Source organism: Cephus cinctus, unplaced genomic scaffold (genome assembly GCF_000341935.2).
Source record: "Cephus cinctus unplaced genomic scaffold, Ccin1 Ccin1_scaffold0165, whole genome shotgun sequence".
In the NCBI taxonomy this organism is placed as follows: Eukaryota; Metazoa; Arthropoda; class Insecta; order Hymenoptera; family Cephidae; genus Cephus; species Cephus cinctus.
Window position 1 is genome coordinate 54,694 of NW_014332890.1, and position 21,973 is coordinate 76,666.

Below are 21,973 nucleotides of genomic sequence, written 5' to 3' on the forward strand. Positions count from 1 at the left end.
TTGAAATAGGGAATACCCTTCTGTGCATAAATGACTTAGCGATAAAGATGTAAGGTTTATATGATCAGAAAGTCTATAAACCATTTTCTGTTATAAATGTTGAGATTCTAATATTTTTATGTAATTATTTCAGAAAGCAGGAGCTGGAAGAAATAAATAATATGGTAAAGTCTGAAGGTAAACTTTATGCTGCAATGAATATAACAAATATAACACTTGGTAAAATTGCTCAGGATTTACAAATCAACACCGATGAAATATTTAAATGTATAGAAAACGATAAAGAGCAGTCAACTGAATTCTCTACCAGAGCTCATTGCAGAAAGGATTAAAATTGTTGTGCAGTTGAATTAATTGGCTTGTATGAGTCATTTTAACAATAATCATGTTTCCATAAGAGAGTCCAATATGCCATAGTATCGAACAATTTATATTTTTTTAAACAATTTTATTACCCATCCAAAAATATAATAAGTATAGTGCTTCTTATATTTACAATAAAAGTGCTTGCATGATTGAAATAAAAGCTAAAAAATGTGAATACAATATACATTCCATTTTAGAATACTATTTACATATATGTATGATGTTTTGTATTTGAAAGTAATAAACAGATATGATTTTAAAATATTCAATTATATGCTTCAAAGTTTGGGTTCAGTTAGCCAACTAAATTTTTGCTCTTTACGATCAGCTTGTGGATCTATCATAATATTAATTATAGAAGGACTATCTTTAATCTGAAAAGAAACATATGACTCAAAATTAATTTCAAATTTTATTATTCTCGTATATATTTACCTTCAAAGCACCCTTAAAAGCTTGATGTATTTCTGGAACTGTGGTGCAAAAATATCCTTTCCTATTAAACATTTCCATCATTTTTTCATAACGTGTGCCAGATGTCAATGAAAATGCTGGAGTCCTAAAACCAAAGAATACAACTTAAAGCATTATGAACTTCAAAAATACAAAATACATAATTTTGATATAACATACACTTGCGTTGCTTCCCCGGTAGCTTGAATTTGTCTAAAAGTTTCTTCATCCAAACCCCCATAGATGCCATTATTATTAATAATTACCAAAATAATTGGTAACTTGTATCTGAAATTTAGCAATACATATATAAATGAATATTCCCAAAAAATAAAAATTTTGTGTTGCAAGATTAAGACTCTGATATTACCTAAACATAGTTTCGATTTCCATTCCTGAAAAGCCGAACGCACTATCGCCCTCGACGCAAATCACTCTCTTACCAGGGAAATTATCTTTGCAATAAAGTGCTGCTGCTATTGCAAAACCTGGACCAACTCCCATGGTACCAAACGTACCTGCATCTAAGCGATGACGAGGTTTCTCATTCAGAAGAATCGTACGGCTAATATCCATGGTGTTCGCTCCCTCCGCGCATATAATACAATCTGATAAGTTAAAAAAATAAAAGTATTGCTTTAAGGCAAGAAGTAGTATTGAATACTCACCAGCTGGTAGAACTGCTTGAATACTTTTAAAGGTAGCATAGTAATTCAGTGGAGACGAAGAGTCCGATGCCATTCTCTGTGCGCAAAATAATAATTCTGGTTACTGTATACGGTTATTCATGATCGATTTCATACTAGGATAATTACTTCAATCACTTCTTTATTCTGTTGGCTCTTAGCAGTAAGCTCTTTCCACCATGGCGTATTTTTTGAAAACACGAATCTGCGATCTCTTAAAGCTTTCGTTAATAATTCAACGGTTGGTTTTAAATCGGCTTGAATTCCGACAGCCGAGGTTACAGAATTGTGCAATTCTTCGGCACAAATATCTACCTGCAAAAGTGTTTTCATACACAAATTTGTTGTTTTTACTCATATTTATATATAACCAACCTGGATAACTTTAACATTAGTCTGGAATCTAGGGGCTTTACCAAAATGAAGCATCCAATTGAGCCGAGCTCCAAGTAATAAAATAACATCAGACTTTTGCAGAGCAAGTGTTCTGGCGCTTGCTACACTATTTTTATGTGAATCAGCAACAACACCTTTACCCATAGGTGTTGGAAGAAATGGCAAATCTGTTGCTGATACTAAGTCCCGAACTTGTGCTTCCGCCTTAGCATAAGCTGCGCCTATTTAGAAACGATATTTATTACAATATTAATTCATCTTGGAAAAACTTCTGCAGTGATGTATATTCATTTGTTTTGATATACTTCCACCAAACTAATGAACGTTACGAATGGATTGTATTTATATCAATCATATATCAATACGACTTTATTCAACAAACCTTTACCGACGATAATCAATGGCTTCTTGGCCTTCACAAGAATTCCTGCAGCTTGTTCTATAAGATCATTTTGTGGATAAATCAACGGTGGTGGTGGACATAATAAGACGTTATATATTTTGCTTTCATCAATTTTTTGTGTTAATAATGTAGCTGGTAAATCTAAGTAGGCCGCTCCTGTACAATTAATAAAATTATGGATGCGAATTAAGATGCAGAATGCAAAATATAATCGGGTGATACAATTTCAATATTTTGCGAACAAAATATTTGTAACAGATACCATAATAATATGAAGGTGAAGGTTAGCAAATTTTTTGAAGGCCTTACCGGGTCTTCCATAGGTACAAAGTCGAACTGCGTTTTCTACGTGCAATGGTATAAGAGCAGCTGTTGGTGGTCTGGCTGCATATTTACAGTAAGGTCGACTCGCATTAACCTGAGGAAACTCTTGGAATCCACCGAGTCCTTCGTGATCCAACGAAGTAGATCCTCCCAAAACTAGCACGGGCCTAAAAAATATTATGCACTATGTATGGACGAACTATAATTAATTATTGATGTGCATACCAGCAATTAATTTGTGCATTGGCCATACCCCCAATAACATGAAGAAGGCCGGGTCCCGATACACAGAGCACAACGGCGGGTTTTCCTATCATTAGATGGAAATTTTCATAATTTTCACATAGTTTTAATAATACATAAATACTTTTATGAATGATTTTAGAATGATATAAAACAATACAGATACCAGTTAGATATCCATATCCTTGTGCTGCATAACATGCTGCTTGTTCATTACGAAACCCTAAATACTGCAAACCAGCGACTTGCATCGATAACGCCAGTTCTATGACTGGATGACCCATAATGCCAAAAACATAAGTCAACCCCTAGAAAGAAAATGATAAAAATATTTTAGAAAGTAGTATATGCTATGTAGATCAATAAGGTCGATCATAAAATTGACTTGAATAATTAATATTAGCATATCATACATATCGGAGGAAATGCTTACAAGGTATCTCTGGTACAAAGATAAATATTGTCATTGTGGTGCAAAGTAAAATTCTATACAGCGACTGATATTATTTAAATATTTCGAATTTAAACAATTTTGAACGTATCCGGTAATATTTCCGGGAATCATCGTTATCATCTAATCTCGTCATGTAACATAATAAAATCATACGTTCTTTACGTAGTTAGATTATCAATCACGCGATTGTTACGAAACCATACAAGGTAAGAAAAGAAATATATATTTTGGAATAATGGTGCAACTGAGACAACAAATACGAATATGCGCCCCGTTAGCTAGTATAGTTTGCATTGCGCATTGATATATGTATAGTCATTTTTACTGATAGTAAATACAATAATATTTTTGAAGATTATTAGAAATATAATCAAATTATTTTTAAATGTTCATTCTTTAAATTATTGCTAATATATATTACGTGCAATAACCCAGATAGCACAAATTATGACTATGTTGACAAGACATCTTCAGAAAGTCTTATGTCATGAGTTTTGACGTTTGCTTTAGGTATATGAAAGACGTTTTTTTTTTTAATATAAGACGTCAAAACCCATGACATAGAACTTGACAATGTTTTGCGGACGCCTTCTTAATTTGTGCTATCTAGGAGGTTAGAGTTTTCAACAGATAATACGTGTGAATTGACAACACTACACTTTATCGTGCACCATAACCTTAAATGCAGTAATAAAGGAAATTCTTTATATAGTCGAGTACAGTTAAATTGAATCCTAGTAGTTCATACACAAACTCCAATTTTTCAGAGATCTTTTATTTCAATTTTTAAGAAAAAAAGTTTTTCCTAAAAACTGTGTGGTATTGAAGAAATTTGTCATGAAATCTTCTAGTTAGAATATTAAAAACAATAAGAATTCGATTAGAAATACCTGTTGCTTGAGGGATTCGGCAACTATTTGATTTCCAGTTTTTTCGCCCATTTCTGACCTTTCCCTTTTGTAAAATGCACCTTTAGAGTCTCAGGTTTGAAGAATACGCCTGTCCGCTTCAGCTACAACAATGTTGAACTTTGATATTGACTGTGTGAATCTTCTATTTACGTCTTTTATCGATTGAGGGTTTTCATCAAAATAAAAATATATCTAAGATTTATTTTATATAGACATTTTTTTAACAACCACGTAATTCCGCCTAGCTCATGTAACTGAATAATGATACTTTTTCTTTGGCAATTTATAATGCACCTAAGTATGTATGATAACGAATGCGTATTATTTTTATATGCTTCATCATCAATCAATTATTCAGATAAGTATTATTAATTTAAATTGGTAGATAATGGTAAAGGTCATAAGAGAATGTATAATAAAGAGTCCTCACACAATTTTGCATATTCCATATGTCGATAAATTTTATATACATATTTTTCAAGAAGTATATCTTTTGCTTTAGTTCCTATATGTTATAGATAGTAAAAATTTTGTATCTATTCCATAACCTCATTATGGTTAACGGGATAATGATTAATTTCAATATTCCAATATTTTATTTGATTTTATAGTCGATACAACAGTGTATGGGTATTTGTCAAATGTTTTATCTTTGCAGTCGGTAACGGTAGATTTCTTGTGCTAAGATATCAACATAAGAAAAAAATTGATGGATTCTAAGCAAAAAAAAAGTGTTGCACGCAAATTCTTAGAATTTGGTTTATTGACGGACTGAATTCTTGTCAATTATGACCTACGTCATTGAAAGATATCCCGAAACGTTATAAGTTTTCAAATACATTTTACGGGCTTGCCATTGAAAATAGACGACACTGTCGCTAAGAATTATTGAATTCTATAATGAGCATGATTTCGAAATTAGTTAAATGTGACAAAACCTATGACGAAACTCATATTTGTTATTCAGCATGTAATTTCTTTCTTCTTTAAAATTATCAGGCCTGTTCTAATCAGATTCTAAGTTAAATGACTTACACCATCGTCTTGAAATAGGAACTGGTATGATAACGGAAAGGCCAACGCGCGAGTTCTTTGAAATTGATGTATCAGGGATGTACAGAATGTTTACGAAAGTGCAATCAAATTCTTAGAAAAATAACTGTTTTTAAGCAAAACTGAAAGCATTAATAGATCTTTAAAATATCTTTTTATAGATCATTGATAATCTTGGCCACCCAATGTTAAGTAGGAAACCCTCTTGAAACTTTTCTTCGAATATTGACAATGAATTTGCTTTATGGTAGTTATAGACTTCACTACAGTCCTGTACGATATTTAAATTTGAAAAGCTTAGCCGGAACAGACAATTAAAAAATCTGGCTATGAATCACCAAGTACCTATCAAGTTCTTAGACATGGTATTGGATAAAAGAATAATTGTAACGGTATGTTGGGACTTTTACTAGAATTGTGTTGTCAGCTAGGCCCGACTGAGATATTTTAAGGAGGAAAAGCCTTTCAGTTTTGGGTACTGGGGTAATTGCCACTAATAAACCAACCTAACGGTTGTAGCGCTCAGTTCTACCGATTTCACATAAACTGAAAGTAATAATTCATCTCTTAGAATTGCCTTGAAACTATAGTTCTACATTATTATATTACTAATATATTGCACGATAAAATGCTTTAAATAAATATAATAATTTTTACAAATATTTCGTTTTCTTTGCAGTTTATGTATTATACACCAGTCACAGTGCACAGACGTATAACAATGTTTATGCGTATTTAAAGCTGTGCTATGAAACTGATTCTAAAATATTGAAATATAACATACGCATACATTATTATCTAGTCTACATTTCGTTATTTTGCCAAAAGATTGGTATTCTCTCATTCTACAATGATGAAAAATCGGATGCTCTTCGATTACATCTATCCAGAGTCTTTATCCAAAAAATAATACAAATAAACGAAGTAGTACACGGGGATTTGATAAGTTCGAAATTACTGTACACTTTTCTGATATTACTCTTGATTATTATTATTAATTTATCACCGATTAAAACTCCCCGGATTAAGTAATGGAACGATGGTATGTTGAATTATATAACTTTTTCCATAAATTCCTTTTGCCGTGTGATTAAAAGTTAGGAATTTTTCATTTGTTCATCAGATTTCCTCCGATACAAATTAAAAGGTAATACTAGGCGGATAAGAGTTAATACGGCTACATTTGGAATATTTGCAACTGTACTAATTCTTATCTGCATGTTGGTTCGCTAGCAGCCGGGGCTGCAATTAAAAAAGAGCTCGTAAAATGTTATCGTCCTAGTACCATGCATATCTAATAGTATTACCTCTAAGGAATATTTAACTGAAAATTTGCTACTGAAATTTACGGGGAATTTCTAATAAGCAGTTACATTGTCTTGAGGTATCAGCAACACCTTCAGGGCGCTATATAACGGAATATTATAATGTCTAGCAAAACTGATTAAAACAACCCTTAACATCTTAGTGTATATTTTTATATACCTACTCTATCTGTAATCATTTTTCCTGTCAATTATTTTTGGAATTTCTGGACAAAACTTTTAAGGGTTCGTAATTGAAAATGGAAAGTACTGAGTGGATTAAAAATGGTATACAATGTTCAGGTAGTAATCCCATATACATAATGTTGTACCGTTAGCGACTAGTATCCCCTTTGCAAGGAATATGACGTCAAACGTTTATCCGTTTTGGGCCTCAGAAAATTCCCACTTAAGGGAAGAGTACCCTTACATCCCTCCTATTGTAGATAAACTCCAGTATAAATATACAAAACGGGGACTCGATATCGCTAGTCGACCACCATCTTTCATTGCGCTGTGATCGTTGCAAAATGAGTGTTCAATGATTATTGCTGAGAAATCGACGACAAATGAACATTCGATGTGTTACTGTGATTTGAAAGGAAGAGAACAACAATGACCATTTTGGAGCGATATTGTAAGGCGCTTTATCCGAGTAAGTAGGTTTTCTATTTTTTGAAGATTCATTGAATTCATTCAATAAAGCATGACCAACAATTGATATAGAAAGATAACAATTTCTTAAGTGAATGCAAGAAATGTTAAAGGTGTGCGTATGAAATGTGTTTGTGGTATTTTATTTTTAACAGGAGAGTTTCAACTTAAAAAAATTTCATTGTTGAATATTTTGGTGGATAAAATATTGATCTACCTTTACATGTCCAATTTGTGTTAGTTCGCGTGTGACATGGAAAATACTTATGAGTTCACGAATGTTCTTATCGAAAATATTTTCATTCTCTAGTGTTCCTTTTAACAATTGTGTTTGAATCTTAAATAATATACTTTCGATTATATTACTTTATACTTTATATTATAGATCACTAGTCATTAATTTTTACTACTACACTTAAAAGTTGAAAATATTTAAAAGAAAATAGCAGACGAATTAAGATCGTCACTATCGACGTACCCTTTAACGCCATTAAGTTCGTTATATATTTTTGGCTACTTGGCGACCTTGAAAAGTTGAGTACGATTGTTGCAAGATTCATCTGGCATTTATAACGTGTATTTGGCCTATCACGACGGTAACAATTATTTGGATTCTTGAATTTTTAAACGCTTTCCATTATCATTGTCATATAATAATATAATCACGTATACAATGGATTATAATGTTGAATATATCGTTAGTATAGTACATAAAAACTGCTGAAAAAAAATGTAAGCATGTACGATCTTGCACTCAATACAATTTGAAAGTAATGAACGTTTAAGCTTATATTGTCATTCGTTATTACACTTTTCTTTTAATAGTTTAAACGTTAACGGTGTGATACCCATACATTAAATCTACAAGCCCATAAGAGTCATTAAAAAAAACCAAATACGTAAATGAAATAACTTTAGATATATATAGACAATATGTAAATATCTAGAAAATATATAAATGATTTTGTGGTGTTAAATAAAATCTACAGATCTGCATGTCCGTGCGCCTCCTACAATAGCCACACTTAAAAAACTGTGTATAACTTTTACACGCATGATCTTAGGATCCCGTGAATTTACACGAATATTCTGTACACCCAGACGAATAGAACGTACTATGATTTTTCCCGTTGACGGCCTTTATTAGTGACAAAAAAAATTACAAACTTGCCATTGTACCGAGCGTAGCTCGTATACGTACAGTCGCGTACAGTCGCATTCAGAACCTATTGCTCGCCGCGCGGCTCCGTCTGCCAGGTCCGTCTACCAGTTTCAGCGTCATCAGCTCTGCCACTATGCTGTGATTTCCACAAATCAGAGTCGCAGTCCGCAGGCTTAAGCACAATAGAGTTTATCCATACACGGCTATATCTACGCGCAACGAAAGACGCATGCGCAGAGATAGGAAAATCGAGAGTGAGAACTGAAGGGGAACTTAAAATTTAAGAGGTAGCACGGTCTCGACTGATTAAAAAATGCAAGATTCCACTGTACTTCCAAAGTAACCACCAAGGAGATTTTAATAATGGCGACCAGCGTCATGAGACTTCATGCTTGATAGCTATTGGGCATAGTGGGTACGAAATATATGTTGGGTGTTTTTCTTTTGGGATATAAGTTGGCAGATTTAAACATACTCGCGACACAATTTCTCCTTTATTCAACTTCTTTATTCTACTAATGTTAAACAGGTAGGATTTCATCGTTTAAAGAAAGCATACTCGTGTCAGAGTGTCGTTAAAAGAAAAACACCTGTTTTCGTGTGTTTGTGTAGCTAAAAATGTTCTTAATTAGTTCCGCGTTTGGAAAAATAATTAAGCAAGACCGCATGGAATATGTGAGAGCGTCTTATTGTTTTTTGACAACGGCGAATGTACCAGATGCCACCGTATGCTTTCGTGCGATCCTACCTATTTGCCCCAATATTTAGTAATGTCAAAACTTGCGTATCATTTTCATAATCTTTTGATCGATCTTAGAGTTGATACTAAGGTACAAAGTGTACGTTTTTGGAAAGAAAACCTTAGGGGAAAATAGATTCAAATCCAAATAAAATTCTCACGTGCATTTCCCATTAGGTGCAATGTATATGACGTCACACTTCACATGTTTATATTTATTAGAACTACTCAGCAAACACAATGTAACAATGTACATATGTAACATGCATATTACTTATAAAGGCCATTATATAATGCAATATAATAAAAAAAAAAAAGGAATAAGAAATAAGCAATAAGATCTTCATTTGATATTTATGTAATTCCATTGGATCCTCCAATCAAGAAGGAGAAAATCGTTTTTAAAACCGAGCGTTTACTAAGTCTCTACGATTTTTATGACGTCTTGGACATAGCAACGATACGGAAGCGGTTGCTAGGGTCTTTAAGGACTTCACGGAGCACGAAACGTGATGAGTAACATCGAGCATGCTCCGTTCCGTAATTTATAACGGCTTACGTTAAAAATACGTAGCAACGATACGGAAGTAGTTGCTAGGGTCGCTAAGGATTTGACGGAGCACGAAACGTCATTGTCAAATGTCATTACCTGTCACCTGTCATTATCTGTCAATATATAAATATAAAAAAAAATGTGTATGCGTTTATTCATACAGATAAGTAAATCATTACTTCATTTTTAAAGTCACGATGACTTTTATCGTAGAGAAATTTCATTTCTCTAACGATATTGATAATAACCTCGTCTATAGAGCTGGTAATGACAGGTGACAGGTAATGACATTTGACAATGACGTTTCGTGCTCCGTCAAATCCTTAGCGACCCTAGCAACTACTTCCGTATCGTTGCTACGTATTTTTAACGTAAGCCGTTATAAATTACGGAACGGAGCATGCAACGTTTCGTGCTCTGTCAAATCTTTAGCGACCCTAGCAACCCGCTTCCGTATCGTTGCTATGTCCAAGACGTCATAAAAATCGTAGAGACTTAGTAAACGCTCGGTTTTAAAAACGATTTTCTCCTTCTTGATTGGAAGATCCAATGGAATTACGTAAATATCAAATGAAGATCTTATTGCTTATTTCTTATTTCTTATTATATTGCATTGTAGAATGGCCTAAGTAATGGCCATTTACTTATCTTACATACATAACGTCAGCGTAACAACGCTGTTATATAGATGTTATGAAAATGAGTGGGAAATTAGAAATAACATGCACATTTAAAATGTAATATTGTGCTTGCTACGTAGACAGTGAAGTTGCTGCATTATTTGTTACATAAGGTGGCCGATCTGGTACTATGTCACAGTTTAAACTCAACGAATAACATTTGAGTTGAGAAAATGCTCCAGGTGCCCTAAAAAGAATTCAAACAATCTCATTCACACCTGAACAATCAGTCGATTTAAAAGTTTTTTAAAAGCGTGATAAGAAATCGCGTTTGTGAAGGTGGTTTTCATCGTCTAACGTAATTGAATTCTATATTTTGAACATCTTTGTCATTTTTGCTCTGAAACAACACACGTAGTATTAATTTTCGATAAAATTTTGCTGTTGGCATGGCAATATCTGTATTTATTTCTTAAAAAATATCGGACAGTCCAACAAGATATTTTGCAAGGCAATCATCTTTTTTTCACTCAGAAGCAAAGGTATTTCCTAAAAAAAGTTTCAGATCTGCGTAGCGGAATGTTTTGGAAATTATTACGTTAGTAATGTATTTCTAAGAATTTTTAAAAAGACAGAAATAACCTATCCTTATATTGTGGAAGGCAGGCTTAAACGAATATTTTGGATGTCATGAGAATGTCATAAAAAAGCTCGCCAACCGTGATGTACAAACAGAAAAAAAATAGTTGAATATATGTTTGCAGAATGGATTCCCACACGAGTTGTGATATGTGTAATGCTATTCATCAACTGTTGGACCAGTTACATGTTACGATTACAAATGCCAATTTTGGCAGTGCCAATGATCATCAGCCAATCTGAGAACAGCACTTCTGGTGCTTGCGTACAAGACGACGATAGTTCCAACAGAAAACGGCGATTTCTGGATGACGATAATTATCTCTATACATGGATTACCAATGAGAAAGATTCCATACACCTTAAACGATTATCCAGGGCATCTGATAATAAAGCTCTGGAAATTGAACCTAGAGCATATTTGTTCTCAGGGGAGCCTTTCGACTGGTCGCCAGAGGTCAGGGGTCAACTAATAGCAGCGTACAGTTATGGAAATGTTCCCGGTAATTTCATCGGTGGTATTATGGCACTAAAATTAGGGCCCAAGAGGGCTGTTCTATGGACCGCGCTGTTGGCCGCTTTAATCTCTCTAGTGAGTTTATCTTAAATTTTTCTATTGTATTGTTTACCTTCTTGGTTCTTGGTACTGACCATATGAAATTCAGAGTTTCAACATTTGTTCAATTATTTTAAGATCACTCCTCTTCTGGCGCATGCTCATTGGGGAGTTTTACTGATGTCACGGGTGATCATAGGCTTTACGGGAGGTGTGACTTTTCCTGCGTGTCACACGATGGTAGCAAAATGGGCTCCGCCTGATGAAAAACAGCGTTTCATTTGGTCTTTGCTTGGAGGTACTTTTGGCACGATGCTTACCTACCCCATGATTGCTGGTATAGCAGGTGATATCAATTGGGAAATGGGATGGTATTTGCCATCATTATTGATGTTTGTCTGGATTGGTTTTTGGGCATTACTAGCGTATGATACACCAAATGAACATCCAGGTATTTCGACCAAAGAGAAGGAATATATATTAAAGTAAATACAATTTCTTTCAGTTTTTTTTTTCGCATTTTATCTTGATGTATAGGTATAATCATTACTTAATTATAGTTCTCAAATGGGAATAGTGCGACAGGAAAAACCAACTTTAAAGCAAACACCCGTAAAGCAGATATTCACATCAATTCCATTTTGGAGTCTAATAATGTGCCACTTTGGAAATCTTTTCCTACTATTCTTTTATCAAAATGCGATGATGCTCTATTTGACAAAAGCTCTGGGTTTTAAACTTGCAAAAGGTGGTGCTATAGCATCTTTGCCATGGGCTGGTCGAATGTTATTTGGCTTTTTCTTCAGTTGGGCTGGCGATACAATAAAAAAACGTAAACTCATCTCTATCACAGCATTGAGAAAAGGAGCAACTATATTTTGTAAGTACATTAAAAATGTCGATGATAAAATTATGAGAATCCCAATGATGTTTCTCGGATGTCCTATGGAGGTCCTATGAACGAATGGATATCTTGAGGACATCCCACGGATATGCTTTGTTGTGTGGGATAAGATCACGTTGCATCTTTTCCTTCGTGTCTTTTTAGAAAATATTACATTTTTGCATAAGTATTGACGTTTAACGAACACAGAGTAACGGTTACATTTTTCCATTTTTATAATTTTCTACTAAGGGATATAATAAATTCTAGACAACACGAAATTTAAAAAGATCTTTTAGAGATTTCATATTGAGGCTAATTTTATGAATTATGTACGTAAAAATCCATTAAGGAACTCTAAAAGATATCTTTTGTGGCAAAATAATAACCACGTTTCTATTTATATTTGGAATTGCGAAAAAAAATTAAGTAAGGATAAAATTAAGTAAACGTAATTACATGTATATCATTGTGTTAAGGTATTACTACGGTAAACTCAAAACCGCGTAATCGAGCTGAAATTTGTTTTACGTCTAATTTGTATAGCAGTACATCTCTCTACAAATTTTTAACACGATTCACTCATCAGTTTCCGAGTATTTCCGAGTTAATGTCAGGACTCGTAACACGTATTCCCTATACCTGGCCAATAAAACGCGCATGGTTTTTTTTATTGCATTTGACTCGTCCGCGTAATTCCGATGAAAAACTAGTATGTGGCAAAGGAGAAAATTAGGAATTTTTTAGATTTTTAGTCAGAACTTTTTACTCATCGGATTTATTGATAGACATGAAAGAAGTTCGATATTTATTACCAAATCTCTCGTAAGACGGCTAGACAAAAGAGCGTCACGGCAACATTGCGTTTGAGACTGTATTCGGTGTATATACGTATACACTACTACATCCAATGTACATTAGTGTGTGCCTATCGATGCAGGGATGGGCGTGTGTGAGTGAACTGTACCAGTTCAAAAGTTGACGCTGGATTGTTCAAATCTTACATTGAAACTTTTGTTATTTTTCGGTCCGTAGTAATACCTTAATCTGTCGCCAACGTTCTTTATATATGCTTAAAAGTTTTGCAATTTGCGAAAGAACTCTTTTCGACTTTTGAATTATATCGTTTTAACCAGTTCTAATATCACCGCATAAGAATTCTTTAACTGCTCAATTTGAATAATTTATGATTAACTTTTTAGACATCTTGTTCAGAATTGAAAAATGTAATGATTTTTTTAATGTCTGGGATAGCTACGTACGTCAGGTGTTTTATAACTCTTATATCCTTGAATAAGGAAACTCTGAATAAGATTCCTCATATGTAACCGTTACTTTCTGTGCGTTGCACGTATGTGGACATCATGGAATTGTAATAATACTTGACGTATTTTTTGTATATATATTTCAGCCCATCTAATACCCGGTATTTGCCTTATTGCGGTTGGCTATTTGGGCTGCTCCTTTGTTTGGGCAAATTTCTTTTTGGTTCTTGCGCTTGGATTTAATGGTGCTGCCAGTATTTCGAATCTTTCGAATAATCAAGACCTGTCGCCAAATTTTGCTGGTTTTCTTTACGGAATCATGAACACGATAGGCTGTACCACTGGAATGATAATTCCACCTATGGTAGAAGCCATCGCTGGCAGATACGGAGTAAGTATACTTGAATCACATATGTTTAATGTTTAACATTATTGTGTTTGCAATTGACACATTACAAACTGATGACGAGATATCTTGCGTTTCGTATTCCACCGTTAGAGGACAATGACGAGATATCTCGCATTTACTATTTAACAAAAATATACCAGGCTACTGGCTATAGTTATAGCAATTAAATGTCTGGTCCGCAATGTGTTAACACGATCCATTATCGATTTATAATATCGTATTTAATTGGAAATTGATGTTTTTGTAATTCATAATTGGTTTAAAAGTTTATAGAAGTATAGAAGTTTCCTGTTGACCATAATTCCATTTTCGTGTTTTCAAAAAGCGTATAATAATCTTGCTAAAGATAATACCTATACTCATTTGAATAATAACAATCATTGTAATTCTGCTGATTTATCTTATCAGCAATAAATGAATTGAATGACACTATTGAGATTAGGATAATGAAAATGTTACCATATTCATTCGAAAATCACCTTTGCATTGCTATACTAACGACAGTCCCGAATCCCCAGTCTAGCCTTGTACTATGTCGCATCATTCATAGTACGGGCAGTACTGAGGAATCGTGTCAGTCATGCTTCATCGTAATCACAAAGAAATGCAACACCTTTCAAGCATGTGACATAATATAAATCATTGCTTTTTTCTACACAGTTGAACGCATCTGCATCCATGACTTTTTTAGCTTGTGGGAGGCATGTGTGTATTTTTTGTTCTCTACCTAATATAACATGTAGTACGAGAAGTACCCACAAGCCTATCAACTATTTAAGTCTTTCATTAGTTCCTCAGCAGTTTATAATTACAAAGCAATTCTCATAACGCACAGGTATTATTTTAATTTGAAATTCTTAAGGTAGTATGGTAGAGTTTAACTGAAGTCAAATCAATAGCCATATATAATTTGTTAAATTTCATTTAAAAAATAAAAAAGTATATTAAAAATATGAATTTAATACTGGCAAATAATAATTATTCTGATAAATTAATCATAATACTTACTGAACGCCCAAATCTGCACCGCCATTCGTTCCCTAGCGTTTACGGATAGGGAAAAAAATATGCGAAAGAGAGAGATAGCCGTCGCATGCGTTTTATTTAACAATAATTTCTCAATATGTATATGGTAAATGATGTTTATTTTTTTTTACAGTAAACGCCTCAAGTATCTAGCTATCTGGAAATATATTCTAATGCATCGGTTAACTTGCTAACTTTCGCGAAAATTAAGTACATCTGACTAAATACAACTATTTTTTCCCCACCACCTTAATTTTGCCCAAGTTTACTAATTTATATCCTTTTAATTAGACGGTAAAAAAAAATTTAATTTGAGCCAGCAGACACAGCTGATCATGCTCTTTCGATTAGGCATTAAAAAATGTAGGGTAAACTTTTTAGCATATTACTTTAACATACAGCAATTCTGCTATTTTGCACTAGTTTATGTAATAATTTAAATAATTTAAGAAATGTTCAGGGATATTAATTTATTAATCATGTTTTGATACTACTACATTAATGCATATTTTATACGCCATCATGAATTGTTAAATAGCCATGTCTGACTTGTAGTTTAATAACGCTATGATGATTTCTTTATTCATGCTCTCCATTATTATTTTCTACTGTAAAACTACATTTTTGTTACGATTTTACTGTATATTTTTTTCACTTGCAGAATCCCATTAATAAGTGGCAAATACTTTTCTGGATTGGTGCAGCGGTGTGTATACTATGCATGCTTATTTTTATACTTGGAGGAAGTGGTCAAGTTCAAAGTTGGAACGAAATTGCACCAGCAAAACGCACAGACACTGAGGTTGAAGCTGGTGCCGAGACAACTACACCGACAGGGACGAAAGTACAACCATCTGACATTAAGACATAGGCGACAAAATAGAGAATACTATGTTTGTTTACCCTAAAGGAATAAATTATATCTTGCATGTTTTTTAAATTCTAATATGATTTAATTCAACTTGGACTGTGGTGCATTTCGTGAGTTGACGACTCATCAACAAGACTGTTTCGATTTGAAAATGGTCGCTATGTTTTAAAAATTTGTATAAAATCCATAGAAACAGTTTTACTGGACATAGAAAAAGTAGGATGTTATTCAGAGCGAACATTTGGAGTTTTTTTAAATTAAACTGTTCAAGCATGACGAGTCTTATTGCTCCCGATTGGATATACGTTTTTACTGGTTGATTTAGTTTTTGATTGACATTCAATATTTCATGATTTTCGATTTTAAGAACGATATAGTAGCAAACTTTGTGCACACTTCATTCCAACTAATGCAGCATATTCACGTACTTCATCTTCATCCTTAACTTTTGACCTCTGGCTATACGAGGGATATAGCATAATGGTTTCACGATAAAGAACTGAAACCTATAGGTACAAGAATTATATTAATGTGATCTCATATGAAATGTAACTATATTCTTTTTTTACCTTTTGAATGTTTACAATGCCAGTTTCATCAATACCGTCGATATCTTCATTTAATCTGCAATACTTCTGCTTATCTAATTTAGGTAAGCATTTTTCAATGTCGCACCACACATAAGTTTCTGGGCACAGAAGCTTTGAAGGTCTGATTTTGGCTTTATATCTCATTTTTGGACATGTGTGAATATAGAACCCCATGTAATAGAATTTGAGATTCGATGATATTTTGTTAAGTTGTCTAGTCAAGTAGACTTCTCTCAGAGAACTGCCAACAAGTAATATTTATTTAAAGTAAAACTGTATTGAAACGTAAAATATGACAAATGAGGTAATTAACAAACCTAAATGTACCCAGAGAGAGCGAATGAAGTTTCGGGTCATAGAAAAAATAAACACTTGATATACATAATGGCAATATATCAATTACACCAACAGCAATAAGTCTATTATCCAGCCAGTATTGTTCATGAAACGAACCATAACCTTTAGGTGGTCCATCTTTTGGGTTCCAATGCTTCAGAATAATAGAAATTCGCAAGTATTCAGTAAAATAAATATAAAATTTATATAAAATATACACTAATACAATTTTACAAAAATACCTGTAATGGACTCTTGACAAGAAAGTTGAAAAATGTTTTTTTATCACATTTCTCAGGTGGATCGCCGTGTATAGCCATCTGATATTCTTTGTACAAATTAACGGTAACATCTAAAGTATTCAGGAATTCCTCGGACATGACGCGCACTAGCTTCATCTATTAATCAGATTGTAAAATTTGTATTAAAACATTGTAAAACAGTTAAAACTTTAGATTTAATTTATTTTGAAATACCTCCAATCGATTTGACCCAACATGAACTTCATCAAACAATTCTTCCAGAGATTTAATATTAACTCGAGCCTGTAAAGTCTGTTTTGTGATATCTTCTATCTCTTTAACAGACTTTCCCTGTGCTGCTAGTTTCTTCAATTTCCGTTCAAAACGCAACTGTTTAGCCTTTTTAACTGGATGTTTTCCAGATTCTGGAGTAATATTAGATATAGTCAAGGATCCTTCACTGGAAGTGACTTCAGTACTTTTTTTTAGTTTTGAACACATTGGCTGAGGTGAGAGACGTCTCTCCAATTCAGATTCTGCTGTAGTTATGCTGAACTTTTCTATATTTTTCTGGACTTGATTTGCTGGTTTTATATAGTTCGAAATTTCAATGCCACTGGTGTCTGAAATGGAAATAGTTCTAGGACCAATTGGAGTTCCAATAAGATAATCAACAATGGCAATTCTTGAATGTTTGTTTTAACGTTGACTACATTCGGTTAGAATCTCAACTCAAGGTCCAATTGGTGTTCTAATTAAGATTCAGTGCCTATAGAGGTTGATTTTGGGAGCTAGTTAAAGTTTCAATCAGGAGTGTGTCATGCAGATTCTAATTTAAAAATAGGAAACAATGTTTGTTGCAGACATTACCTAATCGACCATCCAGTTTAACGATATCACTAGTATCCATTGACTCATTCTTGAGTTCGTTATGCAAAAATTTTGCCATACGCTTCAGAATCTTCTTCTGTGATTTAGAAATATTAAAATTTGGTGCATCACATCTGAAAACAACATGCTTCTAAATCTTAACTTCATATAGTTTATGCATACCACATACCTAATAGTATACATAGGACAACAAATTTGATCCATCACTGGCTTGTAAAGATAGCTTCCACTGCGTCGCCATCCACGATCAATTAAGTCTTGATAATTTTGAACTGTCAAATAGTGTGCCCACATTCCTAATTGATTAAATGATAGTTTAATGGTTTGGGGTGGATAGTTTCAAAGCTAATACCATAATAATTTATCAATATCATATTCATATTCTTGTTCAGTTTTATATATACAATGCAACAATAATATTCTACAAATATTCTTTGAAACCGAAAAATAATTGAATACAATAATATAACCTGCAAGATATATCTCACCATAATTAAGATTAGTATTAACAGCCTTGCAGTAACCGCACTTGTGTTTCTCACGTTCAGCAAAGTACTCCACAATACTATAGCATTCTCTAGGCATTATTGCAACCAGTAAGTATTTTTAATATCCGTATAAATTCAAGTTACAATTTTTATTAGAATTCCACTTGATATTCCCTGTCATGGAGACTAGAGTAGAGGAGTCCCATCTCTAATAGAGTCAACGAAAAAACGACACCAGAAATGCGTCGAAAATAAGAAATTCACTATTTCGCCGATGGCGTCGCTGTTGTCAATAACTAACCTATATATAGATATAGAAGCCATGTAGATTATATATATCTAGTCTCCATGGATACACAATGAAAGTTAGACGCTCTAGAAATGGCGCATCTGCGGATAGGTTAAAAAACATTCAATGAATGTATGCACTTTTTAACAAATGTAGAAACTAAGATAAAACAAACTACCTATTGACGATAACATGCGTGTAAGGTTCCTAAAAGGTATTGTAGTTAATTACTATAAAATATATAATAATAATAATAAATGGTAGGAACCAATAATGGACAATATAAATGCCGACATTAAAACGACATTCTAAAGATATCATACTGCGTCGTGTTTAAGAACATCTGTATAAGACGACTACAGGATGTATTACGCACAGCATTTTTCAACCGGACGTCAGAAGGACATTGCAGATATAATTCAGATATTTTGTGTTGTGTGGGAATCTACTATTAAGAAAAAGGGTAAAAGAATAAAACGTCAGTAAACTAGGTGGCACAATACTATTACAAATGTTAATCAGAGATTGTTATTTCTAAATCAGAAGATTTGTTTGTGATCATAAGTGTATCAATAGTAGGTTTTTTGTTTTGAAAAAACGTCTGCCACAGCTAAAGCAAGAATGGCTTGAAACAGAGTAATTTGTTCCTGTGTATGTACACTTCCAAGTTTGGTACCAATTCTCAAGACTCCACCAATCTCTCTAAAATATTATTCGCAGTCATTTCTACTTCTTCATTTTCTTTTTTACTATCGTCAAGCCCTTTAATACCAAAAACAAGTTTTTTTCTATTGAGGATTTACCATCCAAGGTTGTAATTTTGTAACTACTCAGTTTCTTCTTCAATGGCTGTTTCATTGCCATTTGGAATTTGTTGTAGCAATTTCATAAACATATATTTGTCTAAGATTGGTTTTAGTGGTGGAATTGTTATTCTAAAGAAGGGTTTTCCAAATAGTGTTAATATTTTGTTGCGTTACTGATTTCCATGCCTAAGCAATTAGATTGCAACAGCTTCATATTGTCCATTACTTAAAAACATATATGATACTTGTAATGTCAGTTTTGATTATAGAAGTTCTCATTTGTATTTTCATTTCCCCTTTTCATTTTCTCAATTACTCCTTGATCCATAGGTTGGACAAGGGAAGTGACGTTGGGTGGTGAATACATTACTTGACATACGTCACTGATCAAAATAAGTTCTATGGCGGATGGGTGAGATGGAGCATTAACTAGTAAAATGTAAAACGATGCATGATGCAAATTTGCCCCATATTGTTCTATTATGGCAGGTACTCCCTTGTATCATTCTGTAAACAGCACCTTGTCCAGCCAGTTACTCTTCTGTCTCCGATAGATAATTGGTAGTATTTTGATATTTTTAAAATACTGTGGTTTCTGGAAATTCCCTATAACAAGCAGACGTATTTTATGTGCTGCTTGCATTCGTACAGATCATGATTGTTACTTGATACTTGGCTGTTTTTCATTCAGGTGCTTGATTTTCACGATGTGTTACAAGAATCTTATTTGGCAATATCTTCCACAGAAGTTCTATAATAATCATTTCAGTATCAAAACAATTTTTATTATAAAGCCAATGAACCAATAAAGTTGAAGATCTTCAAAATTTACCTGTTTTGTCTGCATTGTAGACTTGATCCTTTTAAATTCAATTTGACACAATGAATTCCAAAAAATCATTGCAAAATAATTCACTGGCTTCTAAAGGCATATACTATGCTTTTTTTTAAATGATCAAGTTATCAAATCATTCCTTTCAAATTAATAGATCCATTTAACATCTCATTAAAATGCAATGCTTTTTCATGTAATGAAAATCATGGATTGCCTAGGCTGTGTTTCTGAATAAACCATTCGTACATTAAGTGGTCTAAAGCTATGTTTCCAGATCCCATTCTCTTCTTTTTTGTACCTGTACCCAATATTCTTTGTTTTTCAAGAATATTGTTTCATTTATTCTTACTTTAGAAATTACCTGCTGTGACACTCCATATTGAACGACGATTTCATTCTCAGACTGTTCAGCAGCAAGCCTTTTAAGTTTTTACTTTGCAACAGAGTCGCTTCTTTTTTTGTTCGTCATTTTCCAAAATATAAAAACGAGAATAACTTAATATTAGGCAAAATATGTTGCTTATTTCCGATGCAACCAAAACATTTTAATAATCCTACCTTGTGCTAATTATTTTAGATTAAAAGTAAGGAAAGTTAAGGAATGTCAAAACATACCTGTTACACGATAGTATACCTCATGATACTTGGGCGCCAGGTGCATCCTTGCACCAGCCCGACTCGTCGGGCCTTTAATTTCTAATCCGCGGCACGTCAATTCCGAGAGTCTTCTCGACCGGATCTTCCCGCTAGCTCCTAATCCGTCATGGTAGAGGGGAACGTGAAGGCGGCGAGTATCTACAGGAATCAGCCGGCTTCTTTGGTAATGGCTAACACGGTGGGATTTAATTCCAACAATAACCCTTTATTTTGCCTAGGTAAACGAGTACAGTCGGGTGATGTATACGAGCGCGGCTCTATATAATTCTAATACACAACGCGGTCGCGGAGGTCATCCCTGTTGACGGTGGTCGGTTCAAATCTGCAACCGCCAGGACCCGTGGCGAGGCCCGCGGCCCCCCCACTCCTCGTGCCAAGATACACCGGCGGATGCGCTTCATCCCCGGCTGCATGGCTTTGGGGCGGTCGCCTAAACTGCACTTACCGAATCTTCCGGTGAACCGTACCTTCCTTCCTCGTCACTCGGGTGGTGGTGGTTGGCAATTTTTCCTCCTCGTCGGCCGTCTCCTTCCTCTATCATCGGAGTTCCGTAGGAGCGCCGACGTCGTCGATAGATCCAATTCCATATCGCGTCCGGGAAAAAGCCATGTTGCCCAACAGGTCCTGCAAATCTCACCCACTCTCACCACACTCAAACCAGAAAAATCGCGATACCTTATCCGCCGATTTTCGGTATTCCCGTTCCGCGGTGCACAACGAAGTGGCCCCCTTTCGGCCCCCGGTCCGAGGATTCCCGAAGAATCCCGAGTTCACCCGAACTCGTGCGTTTTTTCTCGCCTCGGTCCGCTCTTCGCTTTTCGGCGCTCACCGCCCACCAGTCTCCGGGCGGCGCCGATCTTACCCGAGTC

The 21,973-nt window shown here is 34.3% G+C and overlaps 3 protein-coding genes across 9 annotated transcripts; 1 reads left to right on the plus strand and 2 right to left on the minus strand.

Moving 5' to 3' along the window:
- Nucleotides 1-454: 454 nt before the first annotated feature.
- Nucleotides 455-8,584, minus strand: LOC107263840 (2-hydroxyacyl-CoA lyase 1). 5 transcript variants are annotated; one of them, XM_015731479.2, is made up of 13 exons: nucleotides 8,449-8,584; nucleotides 4,216-4,337; nucleotides 3,038-3,179; nucleotides 2,854-2,938; nucleotides 2,614-2,795; nucleotides 2,284-2,460; nucleotides 1,881-2,122; nucleotides 1,635-1,820; nucleotides 1,488-1,563; nucleotides 1,190-1,427; nucleotides 1,000-1,107; nucleotides 802-925; nucleotides 455-740 (listed from the first exon to the last, which is right to left on the minus strand). In XM_015731479.2, the coding sequence occupies exons 2-13, from the start codon at nucleotides 4,264-4,266 to the stop codon at nucleotides 645-647; spliced, it is 1,707 nt and encodes a 568-aa protein (XP_015586965.1). In that variant the 5' UTR covers nucleotides 4,267-4,337; nucleotides 8,449-8,584; the 3' UTR covers nucleotides 455-644. The 5 variants fall into 5 exon arrangements, with proteins under 5 accessions (XP_015586965.1, XP_024936930.1, XP_024936931.1 ...); XM_025081162.1 differs by having other exon boundaries at nucleotides 8,419-8,559; XM_025081163.1 differs by lacking the exon at nucleotides 8,449-8,584 and adding an exon at nucleotides 6,296-6,441.
- LOC107263841 (sialin) lies at nucleotides 3,196-16,039 on the plus strand. 3 transcript variants are annotated; one of them, XM_025081166.1, is made up of 6 exons: nucleotides 3,196-3,531; nucleotides 11,086-11,552; nucleotides 11,655-12,001; nucleotides 12,077-12,396; nucleotides 13,811-14,055; nucleotides 15,761-16,039. In XM_025081166.1, the coding sequence occupies exons 2-6, from the start codon at nucleotides 11,118-11,120 to the stop codon at nucleotides 15,968-15,970; spliced, it is 1,557 nt and encodes a 518-aa protein (XP_024936934.1). In that variant the 5' UTR covers nucleotides 3,196-3,531; nucleotides 11,086-11,117; the 3' UTR covers nucleotides 15,971-16,039. The 3 variants fall into 3 exon arrangements, with proteins under 3 accessions (XP_024936934.1, XP_015586968.1, XP_024936933.1); XM_015731482.2 differs by lacking the exon at nucleotides 3,196-3,531 and adding an exon at nucleotides 7,036-7,248; XM_025081165.1 differs by lacking the exon at nucleotides 3,196-3,531 and adding an exon at nucleotides 10,774-10,919.
- On the minus strand, nucleotides 16,038-18,725 carry LOC107263842 (arginyl-tRNA--protein transferase 1; the record flags this gene model as incomplete). Its single annotated transcript, XM_015731483.1, is given in 8 exon segments — nucleotides 16,038-16,476; nucleotides 16,540-16,801; nucleotides 16,878-17,050; nucleotides 17,139-17,294; nucleotides 17,373-17,761; nucleotides 18,009-18,142; nucleotides 18,199-18,325; nucleotides 18,518-18,725. Coding segments are annotated over 8 exon segments (1,482 nt in total). The 3' UTR covers nucleotides 16,038-16,332.
- Between the last annotated feature and the right edge of the window lie 3,248 nt (nucleotides 18,726-21,973).

What these genes read in the sequence shown, in the direction of transcription:
- LOC107263840 (XM_015731479.2), bottom strand. Translation starts at nt 4,266, where the DNA reads ATGGGCGAAAAAACTGGAAATCAAATAGTTGCCGAATCCCTCAAGCAA. An exon ending in AGGATATGGATATCTAACTG is followed by an intron (nt 2,939 to 3,037) that starts GTATCTGTATTG and finishes ATCTAATGATAG; the next exon opens with GAAAACCCGCCGTTGTGCTC. An exon ending in AGAATAAAGAAGTGATTGAA is followed by an intron (nt 1,564 to 1,634) that starts GTAATTATCCTA and finishes TTTTGCGCACAG; the next exon opens with AGAATGGCATCGGACTCTTC.
- LOC107263841 (XM_015731482.2), top strand. Translation starts at nt 7,209, where the DNA reads ATGACCATTTTGGAGCGATATTGTAAGGCGCTTTATCCGA. An exon ending in GAGAAGGAATATATATTAAA is followed by an intron (nt 12,002 to 12,076) that starts GTAAATACAATT and finishes ACTTAATTATAG; the next exon opens with TTCTCAAATGGGAATAGTGC. An exon ending in CCATCGCTGGCAGATACGGA is followed by an intron (nt 14,056 to 15,760) that starts GTAAGTATACTT and finishes TTTCACTTGCAG; the next exon opens with AATCCCATTAATAAGTGGCA.